We start from the raw sequence: 15,657 nt of genomic DNA, 5'->3' as shown, positions 1-15,657 counted from the left end.
GCTCCCATTGGCTGCAGTCCACTATGACCTTCCTTTGGACCAGTGATTTGCTTAAAGTAGCAGACATGATGATCACAGCATTAAATAACCAGCTCACAATCCATCTCTACTCTCTGTTGTTTTAAGGGTTAGTTCTTCTGCCTTAATTTGAATGTCAGTGACCTAAGAGCAGCTGGCCTGTCATCCAAGAGTTTGGTGGCCCTGTGGGTGAAGGCCTTGCCGCCAAGGATGTTTTTTTTTTATACATAGAGTTATAAGAAAGTTTATGACTTGTGACTGCAGGGTACACTGCAGTGAAAGTTCTATATGGTAGAGGAGACCAAAGCCATTTAAAGCTTTACTGCTTCTCATGTCATCCAGATACATCAGGCATCTGGGGTCTTCCATTTCATCCTTTCTGTGCACTCCGCTGTCATTCTCTCTCGTATCCATATTTCCAGCGAATAACACAAAAACACTGGGATTACTGTACTTTCACATGTCATACCAGTTTAGTCATTTTACATCAAAGTTAAATTATACATGTATTTTCTGCAGCCACTTTTTTCAGTATAACTTGCTCAGGACACAATTTATCCTGATGGCACTGAGAGCATGACAAATGCAAACACTGCGCAGGGAATTGAACCAATGCAGGACACATCCTCACTCTGTAGGACTCCTTGGTGTCATTCATCTACCCGAAGTACACATCTTTGGGGTGCAAGCTCTGTGAGCACAGGGAGGTCCTGCAGATTCCACATGCTGTACATAGTGAGCGGATTGAGACGTTCAGTGCAGGACTCTGAACGTGTAAAACAGTTCTATAAAAACAGCATTTTGAAGTGTCTAAAACATGCTCATAGAGACGAATTATACTCAGTTAGTGATCCGCGTTTAAGAAAACAAAAAGTGAATTTCGTTCGCACGTCACCGTACTGCCCAACGATCCGTCCATCTGATTGGCGTTGCCCTGGAGACGGTCAGCTTGTTTACACACGCGTTCCATACCGGAGAGAAGTGAGACAGAGAAAACATGGCTCTGCATCGGAAGATTCGAGTCGAGGTGGTCGGGCTCATGAAAGACCCCAGCTTTCAAGTGGCCAAATGTATTGCTGAGGTGATGCCGCTATTCGTATTTTGGGTTCCTCGAAACTGCAACGTGAAGGTGTCGGGGGTGGTGGGTTGAGACGGTGGAGCTAACGCGTTAAAGTTGAAGCGGTTTAATTCTGAGTAGCCATCTAGCACCGTAATGAAGACGATTGTTTCGGGTCGGATTTTGGCTGCTTCAAAGTAAAAAAAGAATTAAAAAATTGTGAGAGAGACGGAGGCTGCAAGCCTCTCAACCTCATGATCGCAGATGTTTGTCTTAAAAAATGCGTTGCGGCTTTTAAAGAGTCTTTGTGACTCGTTTGCGAAACCTTGTTAGAAAATTTACTCCATACAAGTCCATTGACGTGATACTTTGAGGTGCACGTTGGCGCAGTGATTTGCGCCGGTCTCTCCAAGCTCAAGTTCTGAATCTGAACCATGTCCTAGGCTGTTTGAATGTTTAAGTCATTCCAAGAAGACCCTCAAGTTCATACCAGGAGAGCCACAGTGGCTACAGGTTTTCATTTTAATTTTACATGCACGGAAGAATGAATAGAATAAACTGTTTGGTTAGAATGGGAAATTATTTTACATTGTTTTCCCCCTGCAATAGATGACTGAATATACATGCATAAAATTCCCATTATCAAAGTCAGGGACATGGAGCCTATCCCAGCAGCCCAGGGCACAAAACAGGAAACGATCTTTGACAACCACAGTCCATCACAAGGTACACACCCACAACTGGGCTGGTTCAGAATCAGTAGTTAACCTAACCTACACAGTTTTTGGGATAGAAAGGCATTGTGGCATAGTGGATAAGGCCTCAAACTCTGATGTTGTTGGTTCAAATCCCACTACTGATGCTGTACTAGCATGAGCAAGTTACTTCATCTCCTTGTGCTTCAATTAGAAAAACACAGAAATATAACCAGTTGTAGCCAAGTAATAATTAGGGATGGGCGGTACCACTATTTTTGAAATCGATACTGAGACAAGTATTTTATGTGTCAGTATTTCCGATACACATACTAAGTAATTTTTTAAGAGCATAGGAATTTGTTTTCAAATGATGATAGTGTTTTAGGATGGCTAATAGTAATTGGTCTGTGTGTATCTAAATTAATTAATATCACAACACAGCTTCAATAGGGTGCAAGACAGGAGCAAACCCTGAACTGGGCACCCATCCATTGCAGAGTGAACACTTCAAACACACGCTAGCTTGGACAAGTCTGGCCATTCTTCTCTGACCTCTGGTATTAACAAGCCATTTTCACCCAGAGAACTGCTGCTCACTGAATATTTCCCCTTTTTTGGACCATTCTTAGTAAACCTTGGAGATGGTTGTGCATGAAAATCCCAGTAGATTAGTAGTTTCTAAAATACTCAGACCAGTCCATCTGGCACCAAAAACCATGCAACATTCAAAGTCTCTTAAATCACCTTTCTTCTCCATTTTGATGCTGAGTTTGAACTTCAGCAGGTCATCTTGAAAGTGGCTAATGTCTAAATGTATTGAGTTTTTGCCATGATTAGATATGTATATTAACAAACAGTTAACAGGTAGGTATATATATATATATATATATATATATATATATATATATATATATATATATATATATATATATATATATATATATATATATATATATATATATATACTGTCTCTGGCGGGCTGGCGCCCTGCCCGGATTTGTTTCCTGCCTTGCCCTGTGTTGGCTGGGATTGGATCCAGCAGACCCCCATGACCCTGTAGTTAGGATATAGTGAGTTGGATAATGGATAGATGGAAATATATACAGTATATATATATATACAGTATATATACTGTATATATATATATATACACAGTATATATACTGTGTGTATATATATATATATATATATATATATATCAATCATCCTGCATGTAGTTGGCATGTTCTCCCAGTGTCAGTATGCTTTTCCTCCAGATGCTCCAGTTTCCTCCCAGAGTCCAAAAACATGCATGATAGGTGGAGTGGCTTGGCTAAGTTGGCCCCTCACGTGTGTGTGTGTGTGTGTCCAGTGATTGTTCCTGCATTGAACCCAGTCATTACTGTGATAGGCTGCAGCTGCCCCACGACCTCAGCCCTGGATTATTGGGTATAAAGGATGGTTGGATGTACTGTATATATAATTTACTTAGATATGAGTATTTAATTATTTTGAATAGTATTATACAGTGTAAAGTATGTTGCATATGTATAATTTACTCAGGTATGATTAAGTACCGATAATTCTGCCAACCATCTATTTCTTGGTCCCCCATATCTACTACAGCATTGAAAGGGTTTGCTGCTTTGCTGGTGACATCAGGCACAGTGCAAACAGCAACCCTGAAAATGACAGCCACGTATTCCAGATAGCCAAGAACTCTATTTGCTGTTTACTCTAAATGTAAACTCAGTCTGAAAACAGTGATGTGATTGTTATGTAGCTGGATATTTCCAGTCTTTTTACTCTTTAAGATAGTGAAGTTTTTCTAACTTGTAAATTTTCTAAAATTTGTATGTTTTTGAAAAGCAGGGTTTGAATCAGAATATGCCCAGAACATTTTTAGAACCGGCTTTTCACCCCATGTTGGAATGTGCGTGGAATGAATATTTAAACAATAAGAAAAAGGTATGTGCAGAACCAAAGCAATGTGCATTTTTTCATTGAATGTGTATATGTGTGATGCATAATTTACTTCATTTCAACAACTCCAAATATGACACAGAGACTCATATCAGAATTTACTACTACAATATTTTAACAACAACAACATTTATTTATATAGCACATTTTCATACAAACAGTAGCTCAAAGTGCTTTACATATTAAAGAATAGAAAAATGAAAGACACAATAATAAAAACAAAATAAATCAACATTAATTAACATCGAATAAGAGTAAGGTTCAATGGCCAGGGGGGACAGAAAAAACAAAAAACTCCAGACGGCTGGAGAAAAAATAAAATCTGTAGGGATTCCAGACCATGATACCGCCCAGTCCCCTCTGGGCATTCTACCTAACATAAATGAAACAGTCCTCTTTGGATTTAGGATTCTCACGGAAGGGCCTGATGATGATGATGGTCACGTAGACTTCTGCCTTTTAATCCGTCCATCATTGTTGGAGCATCATGAAGCTTTGAGTAGGTGGAGGTGGTGGCACAGGCCATCACCACAAAGAAACCGGAAAAAGAAACAGAAAAGAGAGTAGGGGTCAGTACGGATTTTAGAGCCACCATGAATAGTTATTTTGAGGAAATTGAACATACAGAGTATCAGGATTAAGTTAAATTAAGATTAATATGAAGTTATAAAAAGGCCATGTTAAAGTAATGTGTTTTCAGCAGTGTTTTAAAGTGCTCTACTGTATTAGCCTGGCGAATTCCTATTGGCAGGCTATTCCAGATTTTAGGTGCATAACAGCAGAAGGCCGTCTCACCACTTCTTTTAAGTTTTGTTCTTGGAATTCTAAGGAGACACTCATTTGAAGATCTGAGGTTACGATTTGGAATATAAGGTGTCAGACATTTCGATATATAAGATGGGGCGAGATTATTTAAGGCTTTATAAACCATAAACAGAATTTTAAAGTCAATCCTGAATGACACAGGTAACCAGTGTAGTGACATTAAAACTGGAGAAATGTGTTCGGATTTTCTTTTCCTAGTTAGGATTCTAGCAGCTGCATTCTGCACTCGTTGCAAACGATTTATATCTTATTTATATTTTTTTTAGGTCTTAGCTAACCAAAGAAGCATAAATTGAAATAAAAGTTTCTGTCTTTTTAGACAGGCTTCTTAGTGTTCTTGTGTTTATTTTTTTCTTGATTATATTCTCTAATTTTTGGTTTCGAACAAGGAAGGCAGTGCAATGCCCAATTCATTAATAATTTCTGAACAACTTTACTCTGAAGTGTTGGTGTAGTCATGTGAATTTTCAGGGGGGAAGCACAGTGGAGCATTGGGTAGTGCTGTTACCAACATGAATAGAGCCCTGTTTGAGTCATAGGCTTTACTGTAGAATTATTATTTTCTTGGGAGCTACCGTAGATACTTTAATTTCCTATTACAGTGGAAAAACACACCATCTGATTGATGGGAAGCACTAAACTGGTTCATTGCAAGTAAGTGAAGGCATATGGGGCTGTACCTCAATAGCTTTGTGACAGACTACCATCTTGGACTGGCTTGTGCCTTCATGCTATGCTGCTTCAACCCTTTATGAGAGTAAGCAAGGTTCAGAAAATGGATAACTGGGCAGATAGGTTCATTTTCTACTGTGTGATAGATAGATAGATAGATAGATAGATAGATATGAAAGGCACTCTGTGATATATAGTGAGTGATCAATGATGGATAGAGATAATTGAGAAATAATTTGTTCTTAGCACAAGTGGTCCATAATTGGCTCATGGTTAGAAATAAGATGTCTACATATTGTAAATGCTGTATATACAGTACTGTATATGTATATCAGTTACAAGAAAAGCTACATTACCATGTTATGATATTTATTGTCAAAATATTTGTATCTGTCAAAAGGTTTTAACTTATGTGTTGTAAATGAACTTTTCTTCTTTTGACACAAACAGGAAATCCGTGGTGACACTTGGGAATATTCTTCTCCCCTTATGTGCTTTGTCAATGGAAAACTTCTCGGTGCAGAAAAAGAATTGTTATCTTGGGCAGAACACAAATGGAACTTTACCTTTTTTCGTCCGCCTGCTCTTTACCAAGCACTGGCAGAAGAATTTTATTCCCAACAATTAAAGGACACAAAGGTGAGCATGAAGTTGGGGCACCATTAGCCCTACTGATGGAGTACACTGCTGGCACTTTCGGGAATCTACCCAACCATTATCTGGGTCATAGGCCTACAGTATGTTGGGGGCATCAGGCACAAAGTAGGAACCAATGTGAACGGGGCACCAAGTCAATGCCGAACACGCACACACACAACAACATGGGGCCAGTTTATACACGCCTCTCAATCTTTTATGTACATGTTTGCAATGTGGGAAGAAAACTATGAGAAAAAAATCATTGAGACACAAAGAGAACATGCAGACTGCACACAGCTTGTAACCTGGCCAGGATCCAAACTCGAAACTCTGGAGCTGTAACGCTAAATACTGCACCACCATGCTGCCCACAGTTAATAATAAGAACATTTTAGACATTACTATGAATATATCTAAATGTATAATCCAGGTGTTTCTGACAGATTCAACTTGATTAGAAAGCAAAAAGCCCAAAGCCTACTGGTGCTGGGGTATGAAAATGATCCATTCTAATAGAGGCTGAAATGAGAGATGTTTGTTCAACATGATAAATCAAATAGAAAGACTGAAGAGGTGTTGGACATGCCTTAGCACTGAGCACCTGTAGAACTGTGAAGAGAGTCCATATGTGGCGTTATCAGTCCAATTGACACATCAGTAATAAGAAACAAGTTACAAAATACTTATGTAGTGTGATATTCAAATGCATTTGAGAAATTTGTTTCTAATAGCATTTTACAATTGCATGTAATTAAAATGGAGCCCAGATCAATTTCTGGTGACCAAAATAGCATTCATAGACACCAGATACCAACTTTAATGATATTAAAATTGCATTTCTTTCAACATTTTTTGATGGTTGTGACAGGTTTGTGGCTAAATGTACTTTATTTATGTGTAACATAAAATGTTTGAAAGAAGACCCTAATCGGAAGGTAAAATCTGTTGAAATTTCAAGCTAAAATTGCTGCTTACAACAGACACTGATGTATACTTTTTTCAGTTTGCTGATAAATTATTTGGCCAGAGAAATACTGAATCATAAATACTGAGTATGTCTTTATTCACTGTATGAATAACAGATAACCTTAAGGAGATTGTTTCCTCTTCAGTTCAGTTGTTTATAAATTAGGTGACTTTTTATTTTCCTTTTGGGCCTTTTTTACTTTTACATTTACACAAGGTCATTTAAGTTACCTGACATGACTTAAGGCAGCTAGATAGATAGATACTTTAGAGAGGTAAATTAGTATTTCAACAGTTGATGTGATGGTGAAATCCAGGCCACATGCGGGACTCTGCTGCCATTTCAATAATATGTTTTGGGGAAATTGTTTTCATGGGCTACCCTTATAAAATCTTGATAGTCAGAAAAATTGCAGTTTGATCGAAAAAAACTGAAAAAAAACTTACGTATGGGAGAAGTGTGACCGTGGTGAGGTCTGTACGAGTGACGGATGCATTCAAGTTGGAGGTGGGATTACATCAGGGATCAGCTCTGAGCCCTTTCATATTTGCAATGGTGATGTACAGGTTGACAGACGAGATTAGACAGGATTCTCCATGGACTATGATGTTTGCTGATGACATTGTAATCTGTAGTGATAGTAGGGAGCAGGTTGAGGAGACCCTGGAAAGGTGGAGATATGCTCTAGAGAGGAGAACAATGAAGGTCAGTAGGAACAAAACAATACATGTGTGTAAAAGAGAGGGAGGTCTGTGGAATGGTGATGCAAGGAGTAGAGTGGGCGAAGGTGGATGAGTTTAAATACTTGGGATCATCAGTACAGAGTAAAGGGGATTGTGGGAGAGAGGTGAAAAAGAGAGTGCAGGCAGGGTGGAATGGGTGGAGAACAGTGTCAGAAGTAATTTATGACAGACAGATGTCAGCAAGTGGTTTACAGGATGGTAGTGAGGCCAGTTGTGTTATATGGGTTGTAGATGGTGGTACTGACCAGAAAGCAGGAGACAGAGCTGCAGGTGGCAGAGTTAAACATGGTAAAGCTTGTATTGGGTGTGATGAGGATAGATAGGATTAGGAATGAGTACATTAGATGGTCAGCTCAGGTTGGATGATTTGGTGACAAAGTCAGAGAGGTGAGATTGCATTGGTTTGGACATGTGCAGAGGAGAGATGCTCGGTATATTGGGAAATAGATATTAAGGATAGAGCTGATAGGCAAGAGGAAAAGAGGAAGGCCTAAGAGAAGGTTTATGGGTGTGCTGAGAGAGGACATGCAGGTGATGGGTGTAACAGAACAAGATGCAGAGGACAGGAAGCTTTGGAAGAAGATGATCCACTGTGGCAACCCCTAATGGGAGAAGCCAAAAGAAGAATAAGAATCGAAAAAAATGTGAGACTGGTAAATTTTTAATTAATGATCTAGGATGAAAACTGGAAGCATGGAGTATAGTATTCTGATCAGTAGGGTTTCTATAAAGTGTAAATAAGAAAGAGCCTATTATAACAAACATTGTAATATCCAAGAAAGAAACAGACATAAATTCATAGTTCAATGTGAAAGATAAGTTCTGATTACAGCTATTAACATAGCTGAGTAATGAACCAAACTTAACCATTACAGATCAAAAAAACATTATTGATAAATCACAGCCACACAACAACCTGATCAAAATATGGATTATTGGAGGAGTATACAAATTGATTCTCCAAATGTGCAACATACAGATTGCCTATGCTAGGGCTGAAAGCCACCCTCATCGTGACTATTTTGTGTTGGTTGTAGGACTGATTGTTAAAAACAAAAGAAGTTCTGATTTAAAGTCACATTAGAAAGTTGAACAATAAAGTCAACGTAGTTCAATTGATAATCTGAAAAATGCAACAATTTGTTCCGCAGCTGGTTGCAGAGTATTAGTGTAAAGGGATTTTGTGTTCATAGTGACCAAAATGTAGCCATTATGGTACGTCATTCTTTGTAAATGACTCCTCACATGAGCTGAGCAATTAATGTATGATCGAGAGCATAGGACAAAGGGAACAACATAAAAATAACTGGATGACCAGGTAGATTACAAACATTCTTATGAATTTTAGGTCAGAGATAACAAAATGGGGTAAATGAGGATGCTGTTTACATAAGAATGACGTTCATAACCAGATTTATCATTGAGTTGTTTTAAGTAGTGTCCATGACTACAATAGCTCCACCTTTTTCTGCTGGATGAACAACTGTTCAAATTTCCAATGTTCAAATCATTACTTGAACTAATGAATGCTTTTGTTCATCAGGTTTATTAATATTAAACAGTTTTTGGAGGTGCTTCTCAGTAGAGTCTATGTCTTGAAGTATCAGTCGACAGAAAGTACCAACCTCTGGTTCAGAAGGAATGGGTGGATTAAATGTGTTTTTTTCAGTGATCATTGATCTTTTTCCCTACAAAATTTCTTTGATGAGTAAGTGCATCAAATTACATCAATCCGTAGGGAACCATGTTGTTCCATGTGGACAGACAGACATGCTGAAGAACATTTTATGCACATCTAAAATTTAAACAAGCACCCATTGGAGTACAAGTGTGAGTGGAGCCTTGCAATGGTCAGGTGCCCCTTCACTCTGATAGCTTGGTTAGCCTGTGACCCTCATGATCGTAAGTAGATTAAGTATTATGTTATTGTTCTTTTCTTTTCAGTTCTTCTTAACTCCTTTGGTTAGCTAATCAGTACTCATTGCAAGTATCAATTGACCGAGTCTTAAACCAAAAGAAAATATCACCTTCATTTTATTTGTATGTTAATATTTTCCCCTAATGTAGTTTCTTACGGCTGATTTGCAATCATGTTATAGTAATGAACAGATTAGTTTGAATTCTTTTTGGTTTTGCAAACTAGTTTTCTGGCCATTTTAAAGAGCCAGTGTAACACTCAAAAGAAGATTGTTGGGGAATATTTGCTATTACCCAACTAACTTAAATTAGCTTTACTCAAAGGGTTTAAAAAGGTTTGAATAGGTTTTAAGGCTTTACTGTATTAAAATTTTTGAAACAATTCAACTTTATTGTCTATGTACAGGTATTACAAAATTTAGTTATCGCATTCCTCTTGGGGTCAGAGCACAGGGTCGGTCATTGAACAGTGCCCTGAAGCAATTGCAGGTTAAGGGCCTTGCTCAAGGTTCGAACCAGCAATCTACTGGATACTGGGGCATATCCTCAGCCTCACAACCACCGCTCCACCTACATATTAAGCAGTATAATTTCGATTGAAACAATATGAATGGATTTCATTGCTTTATTTAATTAACAGCACCACTCATATAAATCATTTTAGTGTATATTGCCATTACCCAATTATTAACTTTACTTAAAATGAATGTCTTTAAGATTTAAAAAATTATTTTTAGGAAAATTTGTAATTTTGCAGCTACTTCAAGTTGATTCAAATAAAAATGAGCAGGTTTGTAGGCTTTACATGTGTTTCTAGCATAACAGACATCATTTGTTTGGTTGCCATAATAACTGAATTAATTTATATTTATAAAAAACAAATGAATTTCATTGCATTAAATCACCAATCATGTTAGAATTGTGTGTTGTCAAATGTTTTTACATTTTCCAGTGAGAAAGCACCTAAACCAATTTTTGGGGATTTTTTTCCAGAATGTTTGAGCAGCTGTGGGGTTGTATAAGTAGCAAAAAATTGCTTATTTTCATAAGCTTCATTTGCATTGAGAGTCCTCAATTTTTGTAAAGATATTAAAGTGTTGTAGCAGTCTTCACTCTTTATCTAAAAAGATACAGACTGGACATAATGGTACTTTAAGCACCAAAGGTTTGTGTGGTCATCAAGGTGGCTTTGGGTTTGTTTCCCTTTGATAATCCAGCCAGTCTGCTGCACACCCTCGTGTACATGAGCAAGCTTTTCTCCTTGTGGACACAGGAGGGCTTCAATATTTAAACAACCTTGGTGTGATTGGCTAATTCATAATATTATTTTATTATTTAAAAGTGATTTAGCTGTGGTTAGTGATCACTTGACAATTTAATTAAAACGTGAAAATAACATTTCTAAAAACAAAGATTTGCTTTTTTGGGTGTATTTAATTAATAGGAAATATCTTGTAATGCATGAGTGTGAAATCAACAGGTTGAAATTTTATTAATGTTTAAAACCGTATATACTTGTCTATAAGTCCGGTATTGAAACCTGAAAAATCTATCATAAATTTAGACCTTGATTTATTCGCGAGTTCAAAAATACTACATATACAAAATACAACTATAAATTGAATTTTGTTGGAGCAGCGAAGTTACCAATTTCTTTCGTCACTTCAACGACGATTAATTTAAAACCAGCTTTATATTTTATTCTGATCGAATGCTCCATTGTAGATAAGGAATGCTCTTATGATAAAGGTGTATGAGGGTGTGAGATACAAAAAACACAAAACAGTGCAAACGTCGCTTCGGAATAGTTTGGGTATAACTGTGTGGTCACGTAGGCATAATTCATTGAAAAAAAGGCAGTGTGCTCCGTGGTTACTCTCTCAGGTAGGTGTTTAGCATATCCTAATCTCTTGGACCAATAGCGTGAGTTTTCCGAATTTGACTTATACAACTGACATTATAAAATACCAGAATTTATATGGTAAAATCAAATCCCAACTTTCCTACCTACTCTGGATCAATGATGCGAGGTAGGCAGTTCTTTTTATTTTACCTGCCCCAGAGGTGCTCACGATCTTCCACACACATGGTCTGTAAGCATTTCCAGGTGAGGCAAAAATTCCCATAACGAAGGGACTCCCCAAACCGGCCACTCCCCCTGGCGGCCCCCACAGGACCCCACAGGGCTGTCCCCTGGGACTACAATACCTGGTATGTCTTCAGGGCACCCATGTGGAGATTCGAGCCTGAGATTGCTGCCACCTAGTGTCCTGGGGGAGAAAAAGTCCTGTGTAAGCTATCTCCTCCTGCCCTTCCTAAAGGTGTCCTCCCTCACACAACTATGCTGCTGTTCAAGGAAGAACTCATAGCTATATGTGAGCGCTTCAAGTGGTGAGCTGAAAGTGGCATTCACATGGTGTTCAAGTGGCATTCACATGGTGCGCTCCGATTCTGTTGATCATATTTACTTTTTAAAAACAATCATTAACCTTTATTATTAAGTAGGCAGAATAATCAAAATTAAACGCAGCATACAAAATTTTGGTAAAAATGGTCTCAATCTAAAATAACAATAATGGATCATTTTGTTTAAAACCTGTGGTATTTATCCTCAAGTATGATTTCTGGCTTTGCTCCACTCAGGATTGTTTGCTTGATCAATCAACATTTGCCTTTCCTGGAGTTACAGTTCCTGGATTTTGTGCAAACTGTCATTGAAAGATGTTCTCGTTGGTCACAGATTCATGTTGTTTTAAAATGCAAGGTCAATCAAAATGATCCCTCATTCACTCCTAAGCTTTTGCCCTTGGCATGGATGAGGTGTTTTTTTGTGTTACTCAGAAAGGTCTAGATAAAGTGTGATCCCAACTCATCTTCTATTAAAGTTTAAACAACTGTGCATTTAAAGTGTGTATGAGAGTGAGGGAGCCCTGACTCCCCCATCCTGACGTTTTGCAAACTGCCAGGCAGATGACTGCATAATCTCACTCCTGCATATTTTAATTTTTCTTTCTGTCTGCACCTGTTCCTGCTGTGAATGCTGTTGAGGTGGAAGAGTTCACTATATTTTTGGGAAGAGTGAAGGGTCAGGGTATGAAAAATACTAAAAAGGAACTGGCATAGTGGGGTTATTTTACTGAAAAATTAACAGAATTTAAGCAACCAAAACAAAACTTAAATTCAACAATCAGAAGTAGAAAATGATCTGAAGCAAAGATCATAATCAAATTTTCAAAATATGTACCCTACCAAAAATAACAAGCACCCCATGAGAGATTTTGTTTAGATTGTCCGAAAAGCTTGGATGAGGCTGATTTTGAAACGTCATTATCAGGATTATGATTTGTATTTATGTACTGTATGTATGTATGTACAGTGCATCTGGAAAGTATTCAAAGCGCATCACTTTTTTCACATTCTGTTATGTTACAGCCTTATTCCAAAATGGATTAAATTCATTTTTTTCCTCAGAATTCTACACACATCACCCCATAATGACAACATGAATAAAGTTTACTTGAGGGTTTTGCAAATTTAATAAAAATAAAAAAAATTGAGAAATCACATGTACATAAGTATTCACAGCCTTTGCCATGAAGCTCAAAATTGAGCTCAGGTGCATCCTGTTTCCCCTGATCATCCTTGAGATGTTTCTACAGCTTAACTGGAGTCCACCTGTGGTAAATTCAGTTGATTGGACATGATTTGGAAAGGCACACACCTGTCTATATAAGGTCCCACAGTTGACAGTCAGAGCACAAACCAAACATGAAGTCAAAGGAATTGTCTGTAGACCTCCGATACAGGATTGTCTCGAGGCACAAATCTGGGGAAGGTTACAGAAAAATTTCTGCTGCTTTGAAGGTCCCAATGAGCACAGTGGCCTCCATTATCCGTAAGTGGAAGAAGTTCAAAACCACCAGGACTCTTCCTAGAGCTGGCCGGCCATCTAAACTAAGCGATCAGGGGAGAAGTGCCTTAGTCAGGGAGGTGACCAAGAACCCGATGGTCACTCTGTCAAAGCTCAGAGGTCCTCTGTGGAGAGAGGAGAACTCTCCAGAAGGACAACCATCTCTGCAGCAATCCACCAATCAGGCCTGTATGGTAGAGTGGCCAAACAGAAGCCACTCCTTAGTAAAAGGCACATGGCAGCCCGCCTGGAGTTTTCCAAAAGGAACCTGAAGGACTCTCAGACCATGAGAAGCAAAATTCTCTGGCTTGATGAGACAAAAATTGAACTCTTTGGTGTGCATGCCAGGCGTCACGTTTGGAAGAAACCAGGCACCGCTCATCACCAGGCCAATACCATCCCTACAGTGAAGCATGGTGGTGACAGCATCATGCTGTGGGGATGTTTTTCAGTGACAGGAACTGGGAGACTAGTCAGGATAAAGGGAAAGATGACTGCAGCACTGTACAGAGACATCCTGGATGAAAGCCTGCTCCAGAGCGCTCTTGACCTCAGACTGGGGTGACGGTTCATCTTTCAGCAGGACAACGACCCTAAGCACACAGCCAAGATATCAAAGGAGTGGCTTCAGGACAACTCTGTGAATGTCCTTGAATGGCTCAGCCAGAGCCCAGAATTTAATCCGATTGAACATCTCTGGAGAGATCTTAAAATGGCTGTGCACCGACGCTTCCCATCCAACCTGATGGAGCTTGAGAGGTGCTGCAAAGAGGAATGGGTGAATCTGGCCAAGGATAGGTGTGCCAAGCTTGTGGCATCATATTCAAAAATCTTGAGGCTGTAATTGCTGCCAAAGGTGCATCGACAAAGTATTGAGCAAAGGCTGTGAATACTTATGTACATGTGATTTCTCAGTTTTTTTATTTTTAATAAATTTGCAAAAACCTCAAGTAAACTTTTTTCACGTTGTCATCATGAGGTGTTGTGTGTAGAATTCTGTGGAAAAAAATGAATTTAATCCATTTTGGAATAAGGCTGTAACATAACAAAATGTGGAAAAAGTGATGCGCTGTGAATACTTTCCGGATGCACTGTATGTATGTATGTATGTATGTATGTATGTATTTATTTATTTACAACTGTTCCATGGTCTTTAAAAACTATTTAGATTAGATTAGATTAGATAAAATGTATTAATACCAAGGGGAAATTCACATGCATACAGCAACAGAAACATAAAAGCAAGGATACAGACTCACAGGACAGATAATACAGGCAATCAATCATTTGATATATAAAGAAAAATAAATACATATAATTAAATACATTTATATTGTTAAGATATTTCAAAATGGTATTTCAAAGTAAATTTAATGAGTGCCGGTTATTGAATTGCCTGATAGCAGTGGGCAGAAAAGACTCCCAGAGGTGCTTCTTAGCACACCGTGGTGGAATAAGCCTGTGGCTAAAAGTGCTTCAAGAGAGCACCTCCTGGAGGGGATGGAGGGGATTTTTCATGATGACGTCAAGTTTTGCCACCATCCTCTTTTCCACAACAGCTTTGTGTGTGTTTGATTTGTAATTGAGCAGGGTTTCTTGATAAGTTTCTTCAGGCATTGTGGTACATTTGAGCTCAGGTTGCTTCCCCAGGAGACCGCAGCGTAGAGCACCACACTGGCTTCTATGGACTGATAGAACATTTCTAGCCACTTACTGCATACATTAAAATACCTGAATCTCCTCAAGAAGTACAGTCTGCTGAAGCCTTTCTGTGTTGTCAGACCAGTTTAGTTTGTTGTTTATGGGAACTCCCATGTACCTGTAGGTCTGCACCACTTCCCTGTCCTCCACCTGAATGGTGACTGGTCTCAGAGGTTCCTTGGCACGCCAGAAGTCAACCGCCAGCTTTTTTGCCTTGCCAATGTTGAGTTGCAGGTTGTTGTTCCTGCACCACAAGACAAAGTCCTCCACAACCTTCCTGTACTCATCTCCATCATTAAGGCACCCTATGAGGGTCTAGTCATCTGAAAATTTCTGTAGATGATAAGCTTATGATGGAAATCTGTTGTGTAGAAGGTGAACAGGAAGGTTACTTACTTATACTTTCTTGCATTTTAAAGGTCTACAAATCTACTGATAATAGTTATTTTTTGTTAACACGTGTTTAACTAGTGTTAAATATGATTAATGTTGTCCCACTGTGCTATTTTGTTTTTCTTATGGGCACCACCATTCTGGGACAGTTTTGT

At 38.6% G+C, this 15,657-nt stretch overlaps 1 protein-coding gene across 1 annotated transcript in view; it reads left to right on the top strand.

Annotated features, from left to right (window-relative positions):
• Window positions 1-1,005: 1,005 nt before the first annotated feature.
• ppil6 (peptidylprolyl isomerase (cyclophilin)-like 6) overlaps window positions 1,006-15,657 on the top strand; it is a 46,240-nt gene continuing 31,588 nt past the window's right edge. The window contains exons 1-3 of the mRNA XM_039749954.1: window positions 1,006-1,099; window positions 3,625-3,720; window positions 5,683-5,871. Of these exons, the coding sequence (XP_039605888.1) occupies window positions 1,016-1,099; window positions 3,625-3,720; window positions 5,683-5,871 (369 nt within the window). The 5' untranslated portion in view covers window positions 1,006-1,015. The remainder of the gene's footprint in view (window positions 1,100-3,624; window positions 3,721-5,682; window positions 5,872-15,657) is intronic.

Source organism: Polypterus senegalus, chromosome 3 (assembly GCF_016835505.1).
Source record: "Polypterus senegalus isolate Bchr_013 chromosome 3, ASM1683550v1, whole genome shotgun sequence".
Classification (NCBI taxonomy): Eukaryota; Metazoa; Chordata; class Cladistia; order Polypteriformes; family Polypteridae; genus Polypterus; species Polypterus senegalus.
This window is presented reverse-complemented; position numbering and strand designations above follow the sequence as displayed.